General features: G+C 41.3%; 1 protein-coding gene across 1 annotated transcript in view; it reads right to left on the reverse strand.

Moving 5' to 3' along the window:
- The window catches only part of Wdpcp (WD repeat containing planar cell polarity effector), a 225,911-nt gene that overhangs the window by 185,655 nt on the left and 12,906 nt on the right, over window positions 1-27,350 (reverse strand). The window contains exons 3-6 of the mRNA XM_032916336.1: window positions 25,637-25,684; window positions 24,741-24,791; window positions 21,578-21,648; window positions 21,280-21,339 (exon numbers count right to left, since the gene is read on the reverse strand). Of these exons, the coding sequence (XP_032772227.1) occupies window positions 21,280-21,339; window positions 21,578-21,648; window positions 24,741-24,791; window positions 25,637-25,684 (230 nt within the window). The remainder of the gene's footprint in view (window positions 1-21,279; window positions 21,340-21,577; window positions 21,649-24,740; window positions 24,792-25,636; window positions 25,685-27,350) is intronic.

A 27,350-nucleotide genomic window follows, 5' to 3' on the forward strand; every position in this document is an offset into this window, starting at 1 on the left:
GGAAGGCTGCCAGTTGAGGGATGGGGCCACCCACTCATCTCTAAAATTTTAACCCAGAATTTCTCCTGTCTAAAGGAAATACAGGGACAAAGTGTAGAGCAGAGACTGACGAAAAGGCCATCCAGAGACTGCCCCACCTGGGCATCCAGCCCACATGCTGACACCAAACCCAGACACTATTGGGGATGCCAAGAAGTGCTTGCTGACAGGAGCCCCATACAGCTGTCTCCTGAGAGGCTCTGTCAGATCCTGACCAATAAAGATGCAGATTCTCGAAGCTAACCATCAGACTGATCACAGAGACCCCATGGAGGAGTTAGGGAAAGGACTGAAGGAGCTGAAGAGGCCTTATCTGGCATCAATGGGTGTGGAGGCCCTTGGTCCTGTGAAGGCTTGATGTCCCTGGGTAGAAGAATGCTAGAGTAGTGAGGCATGAGTGGGTGGGTAGGTGGGAGAAGCACCCTCATAGAAGCAAGGTAAGGGGGGATGGGGTTTGCAGAGGGGAAACTGGTAAATGGGATAACATTTGAAATGTAAATAAATAAAATATCCAATTTTAAAAACCTAAAGGGATAAAAATCCATGACTGAAAAGGAATAGTGAGATATGTAGATAATACAGCACTGTGGCACAGTATTTTATCATTTACAGAAAATTGATGTAAATTGATAAATGAATTGATAAATGCTAGCATATTTCCTGCTCAGAAAAAGCATGCAACTTAAGAAAAATACAATATGGTTAATCCACTAATTCCCAACCAGAAAAGTAAAGTCACTAATTAAGATCTTAAAATTAGTGGGAAAGTAGAGACAAGACAGCCCCACTGTTAACAGTTCTATATACCCTCCATGATCAGAGAAGCACACTAAACTCTCCCTTTTATCCCTACTTTTCAGTTGACCTCTATGCCGTACCTCATATGGTCTGGTTTTGTTCACTCTAAGTCAATGGTTTTCAACTAGAAGAGATTTGGGCCATGAGCCAGCAGTGTCTGGTGACACTGTGGCATCACCTGCCTTACGTAGAGTTACTATTTCTGTGATAAAACATCACAACCAAAGAAACTTAGGAAGGCAAAGGTATATTCAGCTTATGGTTTTAAATCATAATTTATCGTCAAGTAAAGTCAGAACAGGTATTCAGGTAGAGAAGGGTTCAGGAAGCAGGGCTGATGGAGAAGTCATGCAAGGGTGGTGCCTGCTGGCTTGCTCCTTGTGGCTTGCTCAGTCTGCTTTCTTGTAGAACCCACGACCACAGCCCAAGGATGGTACCACCCACAAAGTGCTGGGCCCTCTCCCATCAATCAAGCTTGTCTACAGTCTGGTCCTATACAGGCATCTTCGCCATAAGCTTCTTTGATGATGTAAAACCAGCCAGTACATTACCTCTCTGGATACCAGTCACAGACCCTTACCTGCAAAGAATACCTGTAAGGTGAGGTGTGTGGAATCCAAGGTTTCCTGTGTAGCCATTAAGCAGATTTGGCAGCTCTTTAAATACTAATCACCCTTGTTCTCACATAAAGATAACAAGCTGCCCTCTATGATCACCAAGGACCCGGCCAGATGTGTCCAGTGGAGTTGTGGGCAATGTACAGTGCAGACCTAGAACCTGTAGGAAACTTGCTTCACGTGTCCCTCACCAGGCTCAGGTCCATGATGACTAATGCCAGCTCTTAAGACACAAAGAGCCCCAGGGGAAATCATAGCGTTACTGTGCACGTGATAGGAATATCCTGTCAGGACACCTCTGTGCTTCACTCTAACTGCACAACAATCAGCCTTCGTATCTATAGTTTAGCCTCTTGAGTAATCCATCAGGTGGGAATGCCTCAAGCAAATAAGCACTGTGTATGATGCCAGACACCTCTCCAGCTGTAAACTGATAAACTGCCACTGCAAATTAATAATAAATCACTGGCTCCTGAGTTTGGCTATTGTGAATGTTGTTACTACAAGAAAATAAATAGAGATAACATACGAGATAGATACATTTAATTAATCAGAAATTTTCTACCCACGTCCAGGATACACTGTAGAAGTGGGGATAAAGTTCTAAAGTCATAACTCTATAAAGCAGCACCATTCTTTTCTTTTTAATAGGAAGGAGAAGAAAGGGATAGATGTGTGTGTGTGTGTGTGTGTGTGTGTGTGTGTATTATGCACACATACACATACACACACACACATATACACACACACAAAAAAACACAAACACACATACACACCCCAACCAAAAAACATACACTAACATATATACACACACACACACACGCACACACACACACACACACACACACACACACACACACACACACACATCACACCAAGTAGAATACACATGAGAGCCTGTTCGAAAGGATACCCAAAACTGTTGGTAGAGACGTCAGAGGTGAAACTGGGTTCTGGATGGCAGGGAATAAACCTACGTCTTGCTTTAGAGATCTTTAAAATTGATTACTCATCTCTGTCTAACTGCCTTATTTATTGAAAAAAAAAAACAACTACTACTAACAAAAGGGTAACCAAACAATAGATTTCTAAGCACCTATCTTGAAAAAGAGAGATACTTGACCCAGTGTAAACAGGAGTTTTACTATTGAACCTAGGATTCTTCTGAGACCCTCAGGTGTCATCTACTTCTTGACCGTGTAGGGTCGCTGTGAATATCTTACATACAATAATACTTAATGAGAAATTATAGAAGTCTGGAGAGATGAATCAGTGCAGAAGTGCTCGGGAAGCAAGCATGAGGCCAATGTTCAGCTCTCTGGTGCTCTCATAGAGTCTGGGCAGACTTAACAGCCACCTATAATCCCAGTGCTTAGGAGACAGAGAAGGGCTCCCCAGGACAAGATGGTTGGTATTCTAGCAGAACGTGCAAGTTCAGGGAGAGATCCTGCCTCTGTGAATAAACAGAGTTCAAGGAAGATACCAGCATCAACCTCTGGCCTCTACATGTACACACGAGAATATATACATGTACAATGCCTGTGTATACACACATGCAAGTCTATTAAGGAAGTGTGATTGCAACAGTTTCTCACTCTACAATCATTCATTAAGCAGGGGAACTACTAGCTTAACAGCTGTCTTTATTTTTAAAACTGTAAGACTTAGAGGCATAAATCAGAATTTAGAAAAGGCTCTCTGTATGTTTTTGTAGAAGATAGTGTCGTAAAATTGCTGAGTGATGGCTCGGCACTTCAAAGTACCTGAGGCTCTTGCAGAGAACCTGGGTTTAATTCCTAGCACCTACATGGTAGTTTAAAACTGCCTAAAATTCCAGTGCCAGAGGTCCCAATGCCCTCTTCTGGACTCTGAGGACACCAAATAAACATGTGGTACACAAACATACATGTAGGAGAAACATACACAAAAAATAAAAATGGATCCTTTTTTTTTTAATGCTGAAGGCTAGAGTGATGGCCCCGTGGCTAAGAACATTGACTTCTTTTACAGAGGACATGAACTCGGTTCCCAGCAGCTACAAGTGGCTCGCAGCCATCCGCCTCCAGCTCCAGAGGATCTGCTATGCGCTTCTGGCCTCTGCAGGCTCCTACATGCACTTGATAGACAAAAAGCTCACGTAGGAACACACATGTACATAAAAAATAATTTTGCAAGTTTTATTGCCGAGTTCCTTAAATGGCTCACACATGTATTTCTGGCGAGTACAATCCAACCTGGGTATTAGTACAAATTTCTAAGTTTAAGAAAAGTAGTACCCATTTTTCTATCTTAAAAAAAAATGAAATGAATCAAGCCAAAAGGACAATAACAAACATCCAACTATAACGGACTTAAAGTCTTCTGATGATGTAATCACAGAAATACAACTTTAATCGACCTCCCTAAAAGGCAGAAAGTTTTTGTTTTTTACTTTTCAAAACATGTGCTAATCGACAGCACATGAATTATTCAGATTTTTTTAATTTGGTCTTTTTTAAATTTTTTTATTAGATATATTCCTTTACTTACATTTCAAATGTTATTCCCCTTCCTGATTTCCTGTCCAAAAGCCCCAATCCCTCCCCTCTCCCTCCCCCATACAGGTATTCCCCCATACATCTCCTTACTGCCCCCATAATCCCCCCTGCACTGGGGTCCAACCAGCAGGACCAAGGACTTCCCCCCTCCACTGGTGCCCCCAACAAGGCTATTCTCTGCTACATATGCAGTTGGAGCCCTGGGTCAGTCCATGTATAATCTTTCGGCAGTGGTTTAGTCCCTGGAAGCTCTGGTTGGTTGGCATTGTTGTTCTTATGGGGTTGCAAGCCCCTTCAACTCTTTCAATCCTTCCTCTAATTCCCCCCAAGGGGGTCCTGTTCTCACTTCAGTGGTTTGCTGCTAGCATTGACCTCTGTATTGGACGTGCTCTGGATGTGTCCCTCAGGAGAGATCTATATCCAGTCCCTTTCAGCATGCATTTTCTAGCTTCATCCATCTTATCCAGTTTTGGTGGCTGTATATATATGGGCCATAAGTGGTCAGGCTCTGAATGGCCATTCCTTGAGTCGCTGCTCTAAACTTTGCTTCCATATCCTATGGATATGTTTTTTTCCTCTTTTAAGAAGGAGTGGGAGCATCCTAGCTTTTTATTTTTTAAGAATTATTTATTTACTTTTTATGAGTACACTGTAGCTGTCTTCAGACACGGTTGTCTTCAGGTGGTTGTGAGCCACCATGGGGTTACTGGGAATTGAACTCAGGACCTCTGGAAGAGCAGTCAGTGCTCTTAACCGCTGAGCCATCCCTCCAGCCCCCGAACTTAGTCTTATACATACTTTGGCAATTTATGAAGCAAATCAAAGCCTTGAACCAGTTTATTGTGTAGGAATTTCCAATGCTTCTGAACTATTGACAAATATTAAGGGCAAGGAGGGGCCAGAAATTGTAAGCTTCTTTGGAAAACTGAGACCAGTTAATAAAAGAAAAGAGAGCACTGTTTATAAAGAGAGAAGGAAATGTTACTTGATAACATAAAGATGCATTATTATAAAGAACAAAAATTTTTTATCATAATCACATTCCCAAAAATGGACTCATATTTTACTATATTCATAAATTTAAGTAATAAATGTATCAGTTCATTACCAGAGTTCATCAAACTTTGGACTGAAATTGTCAATTATATTTTTTTTCTCTATTTCTTTGTGAAAAGGAATGACAATTTTCCCACCAGGGATACTAGTTAACTACATAAGAGCCAGCCTAGCTTAAATACTCCTCAGGCAAAATGCTATATGTGGAGGGAAAACATACGATTCTTTTGTTTATTTGTGTACATATTTGTGTTTGTGTGTGTGTGTGTGCACCTGTATGTGCATGTGCACATGGAGACCGGAAGCTTATGATGGTGTCTTCCTTAGCTACCATATATTTTTATTTTAATATAAACATTTATAGGTGTATCACAGATTTTGTCATCTTCTGGTCACTCTTCAGCATGCTGTTAGCACTCACTCTCTGGCACAGTGACACAGATCAGGCTGGACAAGAGCCTGCTGACACCCTGCTTCTGTCTCCTGAGTGCTGGAGGTAGAGGTGTGCGGCACCACACCCACTCCTTGGCACTTTCTGAACACGCCGCCCATAATCAATCCCACCTCAAGGCTTGTGCTTAGAACCTTCTTCCTTTTCTTTAGCTTGCTGCCTGTCTCTGTGTATAGCAAAGTCTTGGACATCCTAAGCCATCATGGCCATCAAATATCAGGACGCCGTGCCTCTACCAGTCACACCTGCTTTTATTGCTTCATTCTTCCCCAACAGTTTTATCTTCTGACACTTATCTTTTTCTCAAATGTCTGTCCTGTTCTGTATGAGCTGCCAAGATCCAGACACAGTGATGGTCTTTGTCCATGTTGCTCACTGCTGCCCTCGGCAGCTTACAGAGTAGCTGCTGCTTAGTCTGACCTCCTATTCAGATCCAGTCTAGAAGAGGTAATGAGCAGATGGTGGAATGTTATGTCCCAGTCAAACTGTGCCTTTAATACGTTTTCTTAGCAAACAGCAGAGAAGCTTCAGCTTACCAAAGCCAGAAGTGTCTCATACATCCAACTTCAACTGTAGGAACAGAAAACATAGGGTTTCTCTTAGGTTCTCTGGCCTTACTAAAATCAGGGTCTGTTAAAGAGTAACACTATTAGAAAAGAAACTGGCAATGCCTTATTTCTTGATTTAGCTCTATTATTATGAATATAACTTAGCCCCTTTATACCTCCAAGTTATATTTAAGAATTATCTCATACACGGTTCACAGGAAGACAGTAGCTACCTTCCTTCATTTCTTACTGTTTTGAGAGAGGGTCTCTTACTAAACTAGAAACTTGAATTTCAGCTGAGTTGACTGGTCAGGTGCTCCATGAAATTCCACCGCTCCTCCTGGCTGTCCCCAGTGTTGGAGCTGTAAGAACACACAGCACACGTGGGCACTGGGGACTGCAGCTCAGGTGCTCAGGCTTGCCCTGCACAGGCACCTGCCAACTGCACCATCTCCACAAAGCTTGCGTCACTCCTGCCATCTGCATGCAGGAGGCCCCTGTTTCTCAGATCTCAGGAATGTAGTTATGTCACTCACTCAGGGAAGCCTGCCTCCCAGTTCCTGCCTTTGTAAACTGCATGGCTGGTAATAAACTGCATGGCTGGTAAATCACTGTGAGGGGAATAAATCTGAAAGTGCTGTTTAAGTGACAATTTACAAGTCTATTTATGGAGTGGAAGAGGGTTTTGGGCGTCAAGGAAACCAATCACAATAAAGAGTTGGAACGAGGCACCTACTTGAAGGTTGAAGTTCTAGTTACTTAAGCACAAGTTCAAGCTGGAGATTCTCAGATGTCAGATCAGAAACAGCATTTGTAAAACCAAGACTTTGGATAAAACAAAGTAAGGAGAAAAATGACCAACAGAAAGAGAAAATAAGGAAAGAACTACACTGAGGAGAAAAAAGGGTCCCAGTGGGGCTTTTCCTTCAAAAAAGCAAGTTTACACAAAGATCCAGGGGTGAGTACACAGATGCGGCTACCAGGGGAGAGAGAGCTCTGACTCACTCAAGCACCAACACATTGATGCCAGGAAATTCACACTGCTACTGGAACCTAAATCACCAGCTGAAGTCAACAGTCTCCACAGACAGCAGACACACGCTGGAAAGGTGGGACGTCTGAACCGGACAGATTCCCACCAACGCCCCGCAAAACCACAAGCAAACAGGAGAGCTGAACGGACAGCAGCCCCGCTGCCCTTCACCAGCATAGCTGCAGAGGAGATACCTGAATGGTGAAGGATCGAGATCAGAACACGCCGAATCCCTGCTCCTGCTTTGCTATCCAAGTCCCTGGAGAAAGATTCTCAACACACCATGCAGGCCATGGCTGGCAGGAGGAGCTATGTGGATCACAGGATCATGTGATGGAGTCAATCCATTATCCTGACACACAGAACTATTCATGTTAAAGCAGCATGGGCTGAGGACAGAAAACTAGAAAGCGGTACATGAGACTTGTTGTTGTTTTTGTTGTTGTTGTTGCTGTTGTTGTTGTTTTATAAAAAGACAAAGCAATGGATGGAACTAGAAAATATCCTGAGTGAGGTAGCCCAGACACAAAAGAACACACCTGGTTTGCACACACTGGTAAGTGGATAGTAGCCCAAAAGCTCAGAATACCCAACATCCAATCCACAAACCACATGAAGCTCAAGAAGAAGGAAGACCAATGTGTGGATCCTTCAGACCTTCTTAGAAGGGGGAACAAAAATACTCACAGGAGGAAATAAGGAGACAACGTGTGGAGCAGAGACTGAAGGAAAGGCCATCCAGAGACTGCCCCACCTGAGGATCTATCCAATATACAGCCACCAAATCCAGACAATATTGTGGATGTCAAGTGCATGCATGCTGACAGGAGCCTGATATAGCTGTCTCCTGAGAGGCTCTGCCAGAGCCTGACAAATATAGAAGCGGCTGCTCACAGCCAACCACTGAACTGAGAAGGGGGCTCCACTGGAGGAGTTAGAGAAAGGACTGAAGGAGCTAAGGGGGTTTGCAACCCCATAAGAACAACAGTGTCAACCAATCAGACCCCCCAGAGCTCTCAAGGACTAAATCACCATCCCGAGAGAACACAGGGATGTACCTATGGCCCCATCCTCATATGTAGCAGAGGATGGTCTTGTAGGGCACCAATGGGAGGAGAGGCACTTGTTCCTGTGAAGGCTGGATGTCCCAGTGTAAAGGCCAGGGCCAGGAGGTGGGAGGGAGCGGGGGGTTGGGTGAGGGAGCATCCTCATAGAAGCACGGGGAAGGGGGATAGGATAGGGGGTTTCTGGAGGGGAAACCTGGAAAGGGGATAGCATTAAAATGTAAATTAAAAATATCCAATAAAAGAAAAAAAGAGGCCCTAAGGAAGAAGGACAGAAAGTAACAGAGCCCCTGCAGTGTCAAGTGGAAGGGAAGACCCAGCATGTGAGCCCAGTGAGGGAGAAGCTGTGAGGAAGGGGACAACTAACACGATGCATGACAATACCATGAGGAAACCTGCTTTCTTATAAGTTATTTTAAAAATAAAGCTTTAAAGAACAGACTCACACAGGCACCAGTACCTCAGAGCCACAGAACTCTGCCTTGTGGCTGACACCTTAACTTTCACATGTGTGAGTAGAAGGGTACAGTGGGGTGGATGGGAGTGATTCAGTCTCAGCCCTTGCGGCCCTCTCGGTGCATAAAAATGTAAATTTCCATTAAACTGTTAGAAATGTGCATCTTCCAGTTTTGATTATGTTAGTTGGGTAGAAGGCCCTTTTGGTTAATTTTTATACCTTCTGTCAGCTGTAGTTCATAACTAAAACCTTCTTTACTCTGTCCTACAGCATAATGATATTTTAACTTTACCTTTTGATACATCTATTAATTTCTCTATTTATGTTATACTCTTTTTTATGGCATTGCTTTTTTCTTTTTCTTTCTTTTTTTCAGAGCTGGGGACCGAACCCAGGGCCTTGCGCTTGCTAGGCAAGCGCTCTACCACTGAGCTAAATCCCCAACCCTGTGGCATTGCTTTTTTATACTAGTTTATTTATTTACATTTCAAATGTTATACCCTTTTCCAGTTCCCCCTCCTCTCATTCCCCCTACCTCTGCTTCTATGAGAATATTCCCCCTCCCACCCACCCACTCCCCACCTTAATACCCTGGCATTCCCCTACACTAGGGAAATGAACCTTCACAAAACCAAGGACTTCTCCTCCTAATGATGCCAGACAATGCCATCCTCTGCTACATATGCAGCTGGAGCAATGGGTCTGTCCATGTACCCTTTGATGGTGGTTTAGTCCCTGGGAACGGGGGGGGGGGGGTGTGCAGGGAGCAGGAGCATCTGGTTGGTTGATATTGTTGTTCTTTCTATGGGGTTGCAAACCCCTTCAGTTCATTCGGTTCTTTCTCTAACTCCTCCATTGGTTTCCCCATGCTCAGTCCAATGGTTGGCTGCAAGCATCCTCATCTGTATCAGTAAAGCTCTGGCAGAGCCTCTCAGGAGACTGCATATGGGATGGATCCCCAGGTGGGGCAGTTTCTTTCCCTCAGTCTCTGCTCCACTCTTGCCCTGTATTTCCTCCCTTGAGTATTTTGTTTCCCCTTCTAAGAAGGACTGAAGCATCCACACTTTGGTCTTCCTTCTTCTTGAACGTCATATGGTCTGTGAATTATATCTTGGGTGTTCTGAGCTTTTGGGGTAATATCCACTCATCAGTGAGTGCACACAATGTGTGTTCTTTTGTGTCTGGGTTACCTCACTCAGGATGATATTTTCTAGTTCCATCCATTTGCCTAGGAATTTCATGAAGTCATTGTTTTTAATAGCTTAGTAGTACTCCATTGTGCAAATGTACCACATTTTCTGTATCCATTCCTTTGTCGAGGGACATCTGGGTTCTTTCCAGCCTTTGGCTATTATAATTAAGGCTGCTATGAACATGGTAGAGCATGTGTCCTTGTTATATGTTGGAGCACCTTTTGGGTATATGCCCACACTCCAGTAGAAAAGAGACAGCATTTTCAACAAATGGTGCTGTTTTAACTGGCAGTCAGCATATAGAAGAATGTAAATCGATCCATTCTTATCACCCTGAACAAAGTTCAAGTCCTAGTGAATCAAGGACCCCCACATAAAACCAGAAACTCTGAAACTCATGCAAGAGAAAGTGGAGAACAGCCTCCTGAACAAAACACCAATGGCTTATGCTCTAAGATCAAGAATCAACAAATGGGACCTCATAAAACTGCAAAGCTTCTATAAGGCAAAGAACAATGTCATTAGGACAAAAGGCAACCAACAGATTGGGAAAAGATCTTTACCAATCCTACATCTGATAGAGGGCTAATATCTAATATACACAGAGAACTCAAGAAATTAGACTCTAGAGAATCAAATAATCCTATTTAAAAATGGGGTACAGAGCTAAACAAAGAATTCTCAACTGAGGAATATGGAATAGCCGAGAAGCACATAAAGAAATGTTCAGGGGGCTGGAGAGATGGCTCAGTGGTTAAGAGCAATGACTGCTCTTCCAGAGGTCCTGAGTTCAATTCCTAGCAACCACATGGTGGCTCACAACCATCTGTAATGGGATCTGATGCCCTCTTCTGGTGTGTCTGAGGACAGCTACAGTGTACTCATATACATAACATAAATAAGTAAAATCTTAAAAAAAAAAGAAATGTTCAACGTCTTTAGTCATCAGGGAAATGCAAATCAAAACAACCCTGAGATTCCACCTCACACCAGTCAGAATGGCTAAGATAAAAAACTCAGGTGACAGCAGATGCTGGCAAGGATATGGAGAAAGAGGAACACTCCTCCATTGTTGGTGGGACTGCAGACTGGTACAACCACTCTGGAAATCAGTCTGGAGGCTCCTCAGAACATTGGATATAGTACTACCTAAAAACCCAGCCATACCACTCCTGGGCATATGCCATCCCCTTTTTTAAGTGGTTGATACTGAGTGTTTTATTGGAGATTAAACTTACGGCCTTATAAATGCGAGACAAGCAACCCCAGCAACCTGTGCTCCCTGCCCTATGCTTTCATTATTTTTATTTACCTTTATTTGTACTTTTATTGATGTGTAATTGTATGTGTCTATATGAGTACCTGTCAAATGTGTGCAAGCACTCATGGAAGCCAGAAGAAGGCAGCGAATCATCTGGAGCTGGAGGTACAGGCAGTTGTGAGCCACCTGACTTGGACTCTAGAAAAGAGCTGCAAGTGTTCCTAACCACTGAGCCACCTCCCCACGCCCTAATTACCCTTTTTTGTTTTTGTTTTTTATGCAGAATTATATTATTATTTCAAGAATGGAATCACTTCACTAATCTCTATGGCTATTAATTTTGTAAATTTAGTTCTATTAATTGCACGCCTCCAATTCTTTCTGTTACCTGTGTTTTAGTCTCAGATTTATAGTCCTCATTCACAAATATTTTTCAGTTGTGATCTCTCTGTGGCTATATTTAGAACTGGTGAGAGGGTGGTTTGCATGGCTACTTACTCAGTTAAGCTTTACTGTAAAAATATTACTTAATATGTCTCCTTTTCAGAGAAAACTACCAGATATCAGTATTGATACATTTGGCTTTGGGAAATGCAATCCATTACACACACACACACACACACACACACACACACATGCACACGCACACACACACGCACACGCACACACGCACACGCACACACGCACGCAAGCGTGTGCGCACGCATGTGCACATACACACAACAAAGGGTCTATAAACAAATAAGGTGTGAGTGAACCTCAGATGTTAGGCACGGGAGGGAGGTAAGGCAAGTCTCACCCTCTGGATCCTTTCTCAATTCTCTTACTTTTAGTCAAGCCCTGTGTGGTGGCTGAGGGAAACTGCTCCCCACAGGCTTGCATACTTGACCTCTGTGTCCACAGGTGATGGAACTGTTTGGGAAGAAGTGTGATGTTGTTGGAGGTTCTGGTCACTGAGAATGGGCTTTGAGGTTTCAAATGCCATGCCATTCTCGGTTAGCTCCCTGTCTCCCTGCCTTGGGGCTGTAGTCTCAATGTGTAAATTCTCAGCTACTGCTCTGGTAAAACTGCTGCCATGTTCCCCTCCACGATGGTTAAGGACTCAACTGCCCTGTGGAACCATGATCCCCTACGTTAAATGCTTTCTTCTGTAAGTTGTCGTGGTCAGGGTGTGTTGTCCCAGCAATCCATAAGTAACTAAGACACCCCCCTTACTTTTGTTTATTATGCCCAAAGCCTTAAAACACAGAAAGCATTTGGTTTCCCTATACAAAAAAACTTCACCTATCTCATTTGTTCCTTACGCAGCATTCAGCACCGTCTCTTATTCTCTGTCTTACACTGTTGTATATCCTCCTTGCTTTATAAACCTATACCTTTTAAAGTTCTAGAACACAAATTGTTTATCTCCTAATGACATATTCTGGTACAGCCACTGATTTCAGCAAAGCCTTGTCTCATATGGCCACTTAGTTTTCAAAGCTAATGGGTATCTCTCAATACCACGGCCATGCTCTTTTCTTTGCCCTCATAAGGGACAGCTTTAAAAACTTACTTCGCTATCATTTAATGACAGTCAAAGAAAGAGTGAGAATAATGACACAGTTCTAGTTGACTGTGTTTAATTGGAAGAGCAATGAGTGTTCCGTATCTCACAGTGATGGGGGTATCTTTATGTGGATTTGTCTGCTCTGCTGAAAAGGACTATGGTGCCTGTGCAGCTAAAAGCACAAGCTTAAAGCTACAATGCCGATTTAAATGCTGGTGATCCACCAATTGTACAATGACTGTGTATCTGTTTCCTCGTTAGTAAAATGGAGAAAATACAAACAGTGGCACATGCCTGCAGTCCAGCCAGTGAGGAGGTGGAGGCAAGGCTCCCACCCTACCACACAGACTCAAGACCAGCCTGGACTACATAGTGAGACTCCATTAAAAAAAGGAAAGATCTAAGTTTATCTGGGAAGAGACTGAGAAAGCTAAAAGGAAAGGGACTAGATAGGCAGACACAGTCCTGGTAATGACTCTAATTCACTGGTTTATCATGGGGTCCAGGTACTTTGTGTTATAAAAAAGAATGTATAGTTATATGGAGAACCTATTACTATAAGCTTAAATATTTATATGTGCTATGTATAATATTAAATGAATTAAATATTTATACACATTTAACTGAAGGAAAAACATCAAAGATCAAATAGTTAGCAATACTAATTCATTGGATTGGATGGTTTATGTCCACTTTTCTATGTTTTACAAATAACCCAACTTAAACATGTCTGGGTTTTTTTTTTCTCTAATTAAAAGATGCTACTTATGTATTACTTTGTAAGCAAGAGAATGATAACAGTTCCAAGTGGCTGCCTACTGGCTAAGTCTCACTGACCCCAAAAGGGTTCTAGGTTGCAATATCCTCTTGTGTATCATAATAGGAAACAAGACCAACGCTACAACAAACAAACAATCTTAGTGTGGTTTAAAAGAGATCGATAATCAGACATATACATCTGTATCATGCATCTATCACACAGAACTTTTTAAAGAAGCATTCAAACACCTCTAGAGAAATCTTTTCAAAAAGGCTTTTTTTTTTTTTTTTTTTTTTTTTTTTTTGAGCTGGGGACTGGGGCCTTGCGCTTGCTAGGTAAGCGCTCTACCACTGAGCTAAATCCCCAACCCTCTATCATCTGAAATACCTAAAGACAGCACATCTCTGCCGAGTGCCTCCCTTGACTTCCTGCAGCGCCCAGCTGAAATCAGAACCCGTTACAAAGTCTTAGCCTAGAATTTCAATCAGCGGCCAGCCCTGAGTTTTAGGTATTATATAAAAATGTAACACCCAATGCTTTAATCATTAGTTTTGTTTTTCAAATGCATATGGAATTCTTATGACCTACCATGAGTCTAGGTTCAGAGACTAAGTGATTGTAAATGCTCAATGCTAAATGGACAGTTATTCATACTTTTCTTCTAATGGGTCATGGGTCGCTGAGGAAGAGGCAGGCAAGAGATGACTGCCATGAGCAGTGTTCTCTGGACACTGCAGAGGCTCCACACACATGAATGCAGTGCCTAAGATCTATGAAAGATCAAGCCAGACAAAGCCCCAGCCTGGATCAGAAAGAGGTCACAAGGCCTCAACCCAGCTGAAGAGCTCTTGGCAATGAAAGGCCAAGAGGAGAGTCAGTTTTCTTCTGGTGTATGGTCCCTAAGGGGACACCATGCTGCAGTGGACAGCCCTATACTCATGCACATATTGGTAGCACTAAGTGAACACAATGGGATTTAAAAACATAGGGCACATGAATTTGAAAGGGAAAGTGGTAAGGGAGACAGGAGATAAACTGATTTGCCTAAAACACATTCTTTATGCATGTATGAAATTAGAAAGCAATGAAAACAATCATGTGGTCTTTTCAGTAGTCAGTAACAGTGAAAGACAAGTTCACTGTTGACCACTCACAACATCCACTAGACACGTAATCACTACCCTGAGCTTTACACCAGCAACAACCAAACAAGAAATGGTCCCGTCATCTGTCTTCAGACCCTCTGATTCCCCCCTTTGATCTCTACAAAAACACACTTTCCACAGTTCCTCACTATCCTGACTGCTGTTTCTTCCTATTTTGCTGCTGGGTTGTTTTTTTTTTTTCCTTATCTACTAAATAGATGGTCGTTGGTTCTCAGATTTTCTCTCAAGATATCCTCTAGCCCTTATGTAAGTACGATTGTATGGTTTTTAACTCAGGCCTTCTGCTCTCTGCTCCAAAAAATTCAAATCCAACCATACACTCCAGTTCCCCATTTCCAAATGATAGCATGATTAGATGACCTCTGCTCATTTCAAATAAAACAGGGGCAAACTAAACATTTACCTTGTCATTCGAAATCTCCCGATGGCTCTCAGCTCTATCCCTGTGCACTGTTGGACACACCCTTTGAGACCATGCCATGCCTCCTGGCTCACGGGTTATCTTACATCCCCCAGCCAGGCCAACCCTTCTCTTCTCTGATATAAAAGCATTTACAGTGTTACAGGACATAGTGCCAATATCTCATTGTAATACTCAAAGTCTCTAAGGAAGCACCAAGCTGCCTTTCAAAGCAATTACTCTATTCTTAAAACTGCCATTTTCCCAAATGGACCCACTTCCTCATTACGATTTAGATACTCCCACTTATCCCCATTTTTGTCTTTTCAGGCTTCCCAAATTTTATACTCCTATTTAGGTCTGGTAAAATTATAACTTCTCTGTAAACTGTTAACACTGTAGGCTGTATTCTGCAGTCTCTGGCTTCTCCGGCTTCTCCTGGTGTACACAGTGTAGCACTTATTAGTCATGGATTACCTGGACTTCTTCCTTTCCGTCTAAACTCTAGCATCTCTGCCACAGTGGCAGGCAATGAACATGGTAGATTGATTGCACGTAAAACACTGTTGTTGATACTGATAACCTCGTGGATTATATTTCACTATTTTATGAAGAAATCAAGTTAATTTTACATACAATAAAAAGAAAAAGTAAGTCTGCCCATATATAAATGTAGTTGCTACCCCCATCAAAGAAGTCTCTCTTTGAATAAATGGAGACCATCCCAGAAGGGGATCAACAGATTACAGCAGCCCAGCCCCGATAAATATATCTACATCACAGCATCCGCATCTGTGACCCAGGGGACATTGCAGAAAAGGAGATGAAAAAATTCTAAAGCACAGAGTACTAGGAAGTCTGCTTGTAAACACTTTCAGAAATAGCTGCATAAAAACAAGACTGGAAGGACATGTTGTATCAATAGACATGTTAATACAGAAAGAAGGGGGATAATTTCACAGGATCCCTCCCCTTAGGCAATGGATGACTGCTGGAAAAAGGAAAACTAGCCTTTAAGAAAGGTTGAGGCACCATATTGGTTGTCCAATGCACAGTGGTCAGCCTTCAAACCACATACACATTAACAACAACAAGGGACTCAGTACATTGTATGTATTTATTTGTATACACAGATTATATGTGTGTATATGTGTGTGTCAATCACTTTAATCCAAAAATCAGTGTGAAAGGTCATACCTATGCTTAATGAAAATATTTTCAACTAATTACAAGGTAACCTATTGATACGACCATGACCATAGCTCAATACTTTATGGATTTAACATTCCACCAGGGAGATGAACTATCTAATAGTATTCAACTGAAACTAGCTTTTCATTAAAAATGTTTCTATAAATGGTTTAAGAAAGTCAAAACAGGAAACTATTGAATATATTCTGTTGATTAAGAAAACAAAACCAAGCATGTTGACTAGTCGCTGAATCAACGTTCTCACTTATATCTTACAGATTTTAATAATCTCATGCTAGGATGGGATAGCATGAATAAAAAAGCTCCAAGGACAATGTTAAAGTCCCCAAACGTATACACTAGTGACGCTCCACGTGCACAGTGCTCTGCAAACTTACACAGTAAGTGACTCTAGATGTGGACCATGTTCTGAATTTGTAAGTGGAGAAAATTATTTTATATGTTACAATTTATAGGTCATTGGATCAATACTATAAACTAAGCCTTAGTAATGACAACCTGTAAATCCTCCTTACTTGACATGAAGATCCAAGTTCAGATTGCATTCTTGTTAATCCTTTATACCGCAGTAGTCTCTTCAAAGATTTCTAAACAAGTGGACCTTCTAAAGATTTTTTAAAAAGAGATTTCAACTAAATTGAATTCCATAAATCCAATTTTATCACTTCTTTAAAAAACATTCAAAGACTGAGAATCCAAACGTTATAGCATTAAGAGGGTCCAGGAATGGGACTGGGGCTATGTCTCATTCCTTAGGACCGCTTGCTGTGAAAGCAAGAGGACCAGAGCACAGCCCTCGTCACTTCAAACTATTTTCCTCCCTTTAAAAAGTTTATCTGAGTGGCTTAAGAAGGTCAAACATGAGATAACTAATTTATTTTGATGATTGTTTAAGAAGACAAAACAAGAGTATATTTGCTAGTTGTTAAAATCAAAATTCTAAATTGTATCTATAGCTTTTAATACTTCAAAGCCAAGCATGGCCATGTATGCTGGGAAGCTCAACACAAGTGTGTGTGGAAAGGGGGTCAGGCAGAAGAGTGGCAGGCAGATCCCTGGGGCCTGTGGGAAAAGCAATAGAGCCACACAGTGAGATTACGACTCAGTGAGGGACACTGCCTCAAAATGGGGAAGGTGGAAGAGGAAGGCGTCCAACGTCTTCCTGGCATCCACACGCTGTGCACCTGCACACAAGTCTGTCTATGTCTCTCACACTACATCACACACGCATACATGCATGCATGCACACACTTCAGAAACCTGTTTTCTAAGAGTAATACGATCTGCATGGTTAACTGCTGCCATGTTAGCACTGAACATTCAGGGAAGGCGCTAATAGAATTTAAGCGTGTGATGTTTTGGAACACAGAGGGACTGATGAAAGAGCTTAAACTGCATTATGACCAAGAGCAATTTTACACACCCTCATAAAAATGTAAGGAAAGGGCTAGCAGACCCTTCCCTTAAACTGAAATTCTAGCTTGAACACCAAATCATTTTTACCCTGCTATGATACCAGAGATCTTGAGAAATGGAACTCCTACACATGTTTTAAAGATGCAGTGAAACTCTTGCCTGACAGGTAATGTTAGGAAGTCTCCCAAAGGCCCTAAGGATGTAAGGGCCCTGTGTAAGGGCCCATGAGTTAGCCCTGTGAGCACAGAGGACGGTATCTCCTGACAATATATCAAGAATGTGCTGAGAGTAAAGTTTATTTTAGAAAAGTTTTACCCATCATAGAAATAAAAATAAAACAGAAAATAAAATTAGGTAAATCCCACTAGAACTGCCAAAAGCAGACTCCCTAGTCCACCAGCCAGAGCCACGGACGCTTCTATTATAAATGAGAAAAGCAATGTTTGCATACATTCTATCATTTAAAAGACCTTTTCTGAGTTGAATGTACTCAATAATAAAAGATATCCTTCCTGTAACACGGGAACCACACACAAAAACTTGGTCATTAAAAAGCACTGAAATCTATGTAGAAACGATTGTCTAACTGGGATGCTATACTGCGTTTTTAAAGACCTGACATGTTCTAGCTCACCCCACATGATGGTGAAGGTGGACACCAGGAGGCACACATCCTAATGTAGGTGGGAGGCCTGCCCTCCAGTCAAGTAATTTTGAGCCTGTTTTTGCAGTGAGCAATGGCATTAGGAACTCCAACTTTAAACTGAGCTAAGTCTGAAACTTACTGGAGCACATCTGATATTCAAGCTTGAAGGTCTCATCACATATTCCTATGCAAATTAGTTATGACTTTAAACAATGTTATCCTTTTGAAAAGTATTCTAAGGAGAAATTTACAAGTGTTATGGTTCTGAAAATATTCACTCAGCCTTGTAAAAAGTCTAGAAAGTAGGAATTGATGCCAGATGACAAGGTAACAGTTAACCGCCATTACTAAAGAGAGACAACAATGAAATGTTCTAAGAGAAAAATTAGAATCAAATAAAATAAAAGACTATTAAGTTATGTTTATAATTACTATGAATAAGATGTTAGGAGGTTTCTGGATAGACCAATGGGCCTAACTTATACACAAGAATGTTCACACATACTCCACATCAAACCAGATACACTCCAACTAATAGAAGAAAAGTGGGGAAGCATCTCGAACACATGGGCACTGGAGGAAACTTCCTGAACCAAACACCAATGGCTTATGCTCTAAGATCAAGAATTGACAAATGGGATCTCATAAAACTGCAAAGCTTCTGTAAGGCAAAGGACACTGTTGTTAGGACAAAACGGCAACCAACAGATTGGGAAAAGATCTTTAGCAATCCTACATCTGATAGAGGGCTTATATCCAATATATACAAAGAACTCACAAAGTTAGACCGCAGGGAGACAAATAACCCTATTAAAAATGGGGTTCAGAGCTAAACAAAGAATTCACAGCTGAGGAATGCCGAATGGCTGAGAAGCACCTAAAGAAATGTTCAACATCTTTAGTCATAAGGGAAATGCAAATCAAAACAACCCTGAGATTCCGCCTCACACCAGTCAGAATGGCTAAGATCAAAAATTCAGGTAACAACAGATGTGAGGATGTGGAGAAAGAGGAACACTCCTCCATTGTTGGTGGGATTGCACCCATTGTACAACCATTCTGGAAATCAGTCTGGAGGTTCCTCAGAAAATTGGACATTGCACTTCTTGAGGACCCAGCTATACCTCTCTTGGGCATATATGCAAAAGATGCCCCAACATATAATAAAGACACATGTTCCACTATATTCATAGCAGCCTTACTTATAATAGCCAGAAGCTGGAAAGAACCCAGATGCCCTTCAACAGAGGAATGGATACAGAAAATGTGGTACATCTACACAATGGAATACTACTCAGCTATCAAAAACAATGACTTTATGAAATTCATAGGCAAATGGATGGAACTGGAAAATATCATCCTGAGTGAGGTAACCCAATCACAGAAAAACACACATGGTATGCACTCATTGATAAGTGGCTATTAGCCCAAATGCTTGAATTACTCTAGATGCCTAGAACACATGAAACTCAAGAAGGATGACCAAAATGGGAATTTCTTCACTCCTTCTTTAAAAGGGGAACAAGAATACCCTTAGGAGGGGATAGGGAGGCAAGGTTTAGAACAGAGGCTGAAGGAACGCCCATTCAGAGCCTGCCCCACATGTGGCCCATAAATATACAGCCATCAAACTAGATAAGATGGATGAAGCAAAGAAGTGCAGGCTGACAGGAACCGGATGTAGCTCGCTCCTGAGAGACACAGCCAGAATACAGCAAATACAGAGGCGAATGCCAGCAGCAAACCACTGAACTGAGAACAGGACCCCCGTTGAAGGAATTAGAGAAAGGACTGAAAGAGCTTGAAGGGGCTTGAGCCTCCATATGAACAACAATGCCAAGCAACCAGAGCTTCCAGGGACTAAGCCACTACCTAAAGACTATACATGGACTGACCCTGGGCTCCAACTGCATAGGTAGCAATGAATATCCTAGTAAGAGCACCAGTGGAAGGGGAAGCCCTGGGTCCTGCCAAGACTGAACCCCTAGTGAACAGGATTCTTGGGGAGAAGGCGGTAATGGGGGGAGGATGGGGAGGGGAACACCCATATAGAAGGGCTTCCCCTTCTATATGGAGAAGGTTAGGGGGATGTTGGCCTGGAAACCGGGACAGGGAATAACAGTTGAGATGTAAATAAGAAATACCCCATTTAATAAAGATGGAAAAATGTAAATAAGAAATACCCCATTTAATAAAGATAAAAAAAGAATGCTCACACATTTAAAACATTGTAATGGAAAGCACAAAAAATAAAAATTGAAACAGTTTGATCCTAAAAATAAATTATAATTATTGGCAGTGGTGATACACTGTACACATACAGATGACTTAATTATCCTTGTTTTCAAAAGCCAGCATATTTTCCCGAGCACATGGTATCTTATGTATACTAGCAAAGCTAAGAAGACAAGTATCCCTTATCCTACAGTCACTGCACGTTAGTTATGCTGTCCTGGTAATGTTCTAAATCTAGGCCCACTGAGCACAAGGCTGTCCCATAGAACCTGTTGCCGTGGAAATGGTCTATATCTGCATCCTTGACTGCCAGGCACTTAAACTGGGGAGAGCTGTAACTGAGGGATTGAGATTTTAATTTTATTTTAAAATAGCCACATATGACTAGTGTCTATCACATTAACACATATAGCTTAGAGGGTCAAAATGCAAGGCTAAATCTGTTCAATTAGGTTTCAGTCTTATTTGCTTATCCATTTCCATAAACGTTCTATTCATAAATGTTTATAAAATACCATGCTGAAATGCTTGTCCTGTGGTGGTGGGGTCACTTAATAAAAACGTGCCCGTGAATATTTAATATCACACCCAGATAGCCCCAAGTGAGCATCATGCCCTGCAGAGATTGGCATTTGTGTCTGTGGTATGCCAACACCACACACCAGCTAATGAGCGGCTTGGTGGCCTGTATCAGTCTGTCTAACGTTTACTTTAGAATGACTAAAATTCAAACCACAAAATGTCCACTCCTGAAAAGTTTTTTCCACTATCGATCATAACACAAGAATATCAATTATTACGTAGCTCTCCTCTGGTGCCACCGATTGCCAAAGCGCTTTACCTGACAGATGCGTTTGCTCTTCCATTGGCTCAGCACACACTGACTGTTTTGCATCAGCTCCTGAAGGACAACAGAGAGAGAGTGCAGTTGGCTACACGCGCTGTCACTGTCAGTTAAAGTGCTTCTGATTGGCAATCGCCCAGCCACACAAAGACCCAAGTGTGTGGAAGGAAGCGCTCTCTAGACAAAAGCACAGCCATCATCACCACAAGAGCTGGCCTTTATAAAATTACGTCTGCTGAAAGATGTTTTAAAACAGAGTTGTTTGTTCCCATCTTTGAAAGCTTTTGAAAGATACCTCCAACTCTTTCAGTGAATCTCGAAGTTTTTCGGGGCGTCTATTTTTGAGTGTCCAAGGATAATCTCGTGCTGGCAAATAAAACATACACAACAGTTAGTTAAAGATGGTTTAAATAAGGAACCTCTGCTCAGCAGTGTGGCTTGGAGGATTAAAACAAGACACCCTGTAACTGAGAGGAAGTAGACTTCAGCTCTATCACTAAATGACAGTCTTCAAAAGGTTTGGTTACAGAAACAGGATTTTTGCCACAAACTAATCTCCCTGATTATAATTCTGTGATGACAACCAACAGGACTCAGAGACCCTTCAGATGCTTCCGTAGGCCAAGGGTCTAGCATTTTATAGTTTAAATCATCTTTATAGTTTAAGTAGTTTTTTGGGTTTTTTTTGTGTGTAAAAATAGTCAAGTTCAACCCAAAAGACATTCCAGCTCATGCAAGTGGCCAAGTCCGACCTGAAAGCTCTGATGGGGAAGTTAAATGTGGTGAGGGAGGAGGCAGAGCATAAAGCAATGGACAGGAAATTACCTTAGATGTGGCCAAAGCACTAACGACTTCAGTTCTTAAAAGGGGAATGCAAGTTTAAGAATAGGTATTACGTCAGGCAGTGGTGGTGCACGCCTTTAATCCTGGCACTTGGGAGGCAGAGGCAGGTGGATCTCTATGAGTTTGAGACCAACCTGGTCTACAGAACAAGTTCCAGGACAGCCAGGGCTACACAGATTAACACTGTCTCAAAATATCAATAACAAACAAACAAAAAATAGAGATGCTCTTTGAAATATTTCTCTCAACCATAAACACCAGCTCAGCTACAAACCTTTAATCTACAAGAGTGTCCTGCCTGAAAGACAGGCTGGTGCACAAGGGAGACACGAAGCTGGGGGAGTGGCCAGCCAGTGATCTGACCTGGTCCACTCCAGGAGATGGAACTCACTGCTGCCAAGGATTAGATGACCAAGAACCTTAGACCAGACACCTCAAGGAAGGAGGAGACAGCTAAATACTACTGTCCTTACAAAAGGGAACAAACAAAGCACTCCTAATGACATTCTGCTAAACTTAGAAATCAGTGCCTCGTTCAGCCATCATCACAGAAGCTTCCTCCTCCAGCAGGCAGGGACAGACACAGACACCCACAGCCAGACATTAGGCAGACAGCGAGAGACTCTGAAACACTTAGCCTAAATGGGGGTGTCTCCATCAAATCCCTGCTCAGGGCCCAGGAACCCAGCGGAAGAGGAGGTGAAGAAGTCTAAGAGCCATCGGGGATGCAGGACAACAAGAAAACAAGGCCCTCTAAGTCGTCATAGTCCAAGGTCACATGAACGCAGAGACTAAGGTGCACGCATGCACAGGGCCTGCCCAGGTCTGTACTGGGTCCTCTGAGCATACTTCATGGTTTCTAATTCAGTGTGTTTATGGGATTCCCGGGTGTGTGATAAGTGAGTCTCTGATTCTTGTGACTTCTCTTGGGTTCTTTTGCTTCTGTTTGGTTTGGTTTGTCCAATTCCAATGTGCTAGCTTTTGTTTTACCTTATTATATATTATCTTATTGTGTTTTCTTTTATTATTGCCCCTTAGAAGCCTGCTTGCTTTCTAATAAAAGACAGAAGGGGAATGGATCCATGTGGGAGGGGTGGTGGGAGGAACCAGGAGGAGCGAGAAGAGAAGCAGCAGTAATCAGGGTCCATCATGTGGAAAAAAATCCACTTTCAATAAAATGGAAAATAAGATATTCTAAAATCTATGCCAGAATTCATTAACAATATGCCTTTAATTTGTTTTAGATAATTTCAATTGAAAGGTTATTTAGGAAAGGTACAAAGTGAACCTAAAACTAAATATATTTTAAAAATTAACAAAATTGGGGCAGGGGTCTAAATCAGCGATAAGGCACCTGCCATGTGTGTGAAGCCCTGGGCCCATCTCCAGCATCCTCCACATACACATGAGTACATGATACACAGATAATACTGATAGCATAGCAAACTCATTGAAAATATGAATTAATCCTTATAGTCTCATATTTAATAATTCTAAAGAGAACTGTACATATAAATGCACATGTCATGTGTGCACATACAAATAATATATAGCATATATAGATATTTAAATTTAAAAGTAGAAATTGCTATGTATCTTATTTCAGCAAATTAATTTGGCTCTATAAACATAATTCTGATGTGAATAACATATGTATAAATTTTAAGATATGTGTTGCAGATACTAATGCAGTATTCTAAAAACTAAATGTCAGTTTAATCACTTAAAATAAGGAAAGAGGGAGGGCTTTTCAGATCTAGCCATATTCCAAATAAAACTTTAAATTACATTAGCTTTAAGTCATTAAACCCACATCGTGATATAGTCATACATACAACATACTTGTACCTTTGGTACTAACAACTACTAAACAAAATGCTGATATAACAAACCTCACTTTATTACAAATAAGCACAACAGGATTGGCCAGTTGGCCCAGAAGGTACAAGTGCCCACTGCAAAGACTGACAACCTGAGTTCAATTCTTGGGACCAATATGGTGGAAGGAGAAAATCAATTCTCCTCTGATTTTTACACACATGCTACAGAATACATAAGAACACATAGTCATGCACATACATATATACACACATATAATAATAATAATATAAAATGTTAAAAATTAGTAAAATATGTTAACACTTTAGGCAAAATATGAATAATTGTTACCAGAATTTAGGCATGATTTATAATCATTTTGTCACACAAAAATGAGGTGACAGATATATAAATTTTACTACAGAACTTGCGTGATTGATTAATCAAGTCATGATGTTGCATAACTTGAACATTTATATTTTTATTAGCCAACTAAATATTTTAGATAAAAATAATTTATTTAAAAATATTAAATGCAAATACATTTAATTTTAAGTTTGTGTTTACACAAGCATACATCTTACCAAAATTTTACATAGTAAATATTTTAATGATTTAAGTTAGAAAAGCCTAACATACAATTATTATGGTTGAGTTTGATATAGAAACAATAAAAATTAGTAATTATAAGAAATGTGGACAAAGTAGCATTTACAATTTGTGCAGAAAACAGTTCAGTGGTAGCATAATACTCTCTATTTTTCCAATAATTTAAATATATACATAAGGTAACTTACATTCTGCCAGCCTTTGTTTTTCTTCTAAGTTACCATGCTCTGCTGCTGATACTGTAGCAAAGGAAAGATGAAAAGAGGTGGGATTTGTTTTTATTAAAGTATCTTGTATTTTTAATGGGTGCACAGACAATGGGTTGTTGCAGGCATGAGATTAATACAGGATGCTAAGCTTTAAAAAGACAGTTGAGAGGGATGTCATAATGTCTGCTTGCATGTCTGACAGCCATCTCCTTACTGTGCAGGGAGAGGCTTATGCCGCAGCACAACAGGTGGGCCAACATCCTGAGCTTCCAATCTCATCAGACAGGAAAGGGAGCTGCAACCGAGCCCAGAAGAGAGGCTGATGCATCTGTCATCGGAGCTCTGAAGTCAGCCTATTAACCGCCATGCTAAGCACACAGGGCGCCCACACAGCCTCCACTCCAACCAAGAACAGCACAGGAAGTAACTCTAGCTAGGCAGACCTTTTGGCCCATCATAAAACTTCTGGGATTAACAGGATTAATCAGATAAAGAAAATTGATCATTCACTCAGAAATGTCTATTTCAGATATCAGGTGAGGATCCGGGAGGCCAGCATCATGGGGACCAATGCATTAACAATGCCCTCTGCTGGGGCACCAATAAATAATGTGAATAGACTGTCCTGTTATCAGCCTGATCAGCAACAAAATGAAAATTCCACGTCCTTCTACAGCACTTTCTCAGTATTGCTTTATTTTTGATTGATCAGATATCAACCTTAGCATTTTTCTCTTTAAAAAACCTGAAGCGACTGCTCTTAAAAGTTTGGGATTTATCTAAAGCTTGCAAACACAGAGTTGTTAATGTTCTATTCTATTTCTTGGAATATCTCATTTATAAAGCCAGTTAAGTAGAATAGGTAAGTACTTTACCTGGTAGATCTTTCTTGTCATAGTACTGGTAGACGCCGATGTCTCTATCTATAGAGAAAAAGAAAGAACATTAAATTATGGTAAAAGTTCTGGAGAGTATGAAGCCAAATCATTCTATATCAGAGGGGATTCTGGGGAAAGGAGCAGAAACAGCCTCCTTATGTTACTAGAAATAAAATAGCTCAAAAGCATCTGGACATGGGTTCATCTATTCTAGGGATATGCAGAAACTGGAAAGTTTATCGATCTAATGAGAAAATCAGAATGGCATAAGGAACCACACAGAACTAGAATGGCATGGGGAAGATTAGTAAAGAACTGAAATCAAGGAAGACCAAGTTTTCTCTTTCACACTTCCTCTGATATTTTTCACAGGGCGCTACCAAAAGGAACTGCCACTAAGCAATGCCAAATGAAGTCAGTGGATGGGAGAAAATGCCCTAGCTGTTGGATTCCGAGCTGCGGCTTGCTTTTTCTCCAGTTTAGCTCAGAAGTCTAGTTCCTATCCTATAGCATTTGGGAGGAAATCTGCAAGGAGAAAGGGGGGATTACCGAGAGCTGTGGATAAATTATTATCCGAAACTTGTTTAGAGTCAAAAGGCTTCCAAACCTATTCAAATTCAGACGCTCTGCTGGGCTAGGTAAGAGACAAGTGAGACACGCAGATGTTGAGATTGGTTTAACCAAGGGATTCTGTTCTTGCAATTTAAACAAGAGAGCAGAATAATTTTCCCGTGTCTATGAATAATAAAATATCTCCTTTATTGAAGTAACACTTGTTTTCTCCCATGCAAAAGTAGTTCTCAGTCACTAACATAAGGAAACCACAACTGTCTCTCATGAAGTGCAGCAGCACAGGCTGCCCCCTAGTGACCGTGCCTCCAAACTTCATCAAACTGAAAGGCAAATCCAAGGGAAAACACTTAGTAAAACGGCTCTAATTAAGTCTACAAACAGGTAACAGTCATGTGTACCTGATATGCTCAATGCTTAATACTCACATACTAAAGATGCATTTTCATTGATCGTGAAATTAAGACATGATTTTAAAGAATGCAACTGGATGTCAGTTAGATGGAAAACATCTAACAAAGATTGACTAGGAGACAGTGGCCCCTCGAGTACTTACAATACGTGTTAGGCTCAGTAGTGATTTCACGAGTGTGCTCACTTTTTGATAGTTCGCAGCATATTCCCAATCTGTACACTTTTCAGTACATATGTTACACTTCAATTTTAAGTTTCTTGTTATTTAAAGCTATGAGTTAAGAACTGCAGACGTTATATATACAAGCAATATTTCCTATTAGGACACCACAGCTTATAATTATAACATCATTTCCTACACCAATATATTTACAACTCTAACATAGAACCAGGAAGATCCTCAAGGACTCTGAATTCCATGCACAAATCTGGCCTTACTGTACCTGGCTAAGTGGGACTGAACGTAAGCAGGGGATCCACATAGGAAGACCTGTCCAAGAAGGACCAGGGCTGGGAGAGGAAGATGTGGATGCAGTAAGCAGAGGATGCAGTCTGTTGGAGCCTCTGCAGACACAGAGAACACACTGGGAAGAGCAGCCTGGTGTGCAGATGAGCGAGACACGGAGCTCATCTGCCTGTGCTAGGGTCACGTGGAGGGAGGCGTCCACATACAGAGTAGACACAAATGGAAGAATAGTACCGAGGAGGGATTTACTGGTTAACTGCA

The sequence above is a fragment of the Rattus rattus genome, chromosome 11 (genome assembly GCF_011064425.1).
Source record: "Rattus rattus isolate New Zealand chromosome 11, Rrattus_CSIRO_v1, whole genome shotgun sequence".
Taxonomy (NCBI): domain Eukaryota; kingdom Metazoa; phylum Chordata; class Mammalia; order Rodentia; family Muridae; genus Rattus; species Rattus rattus.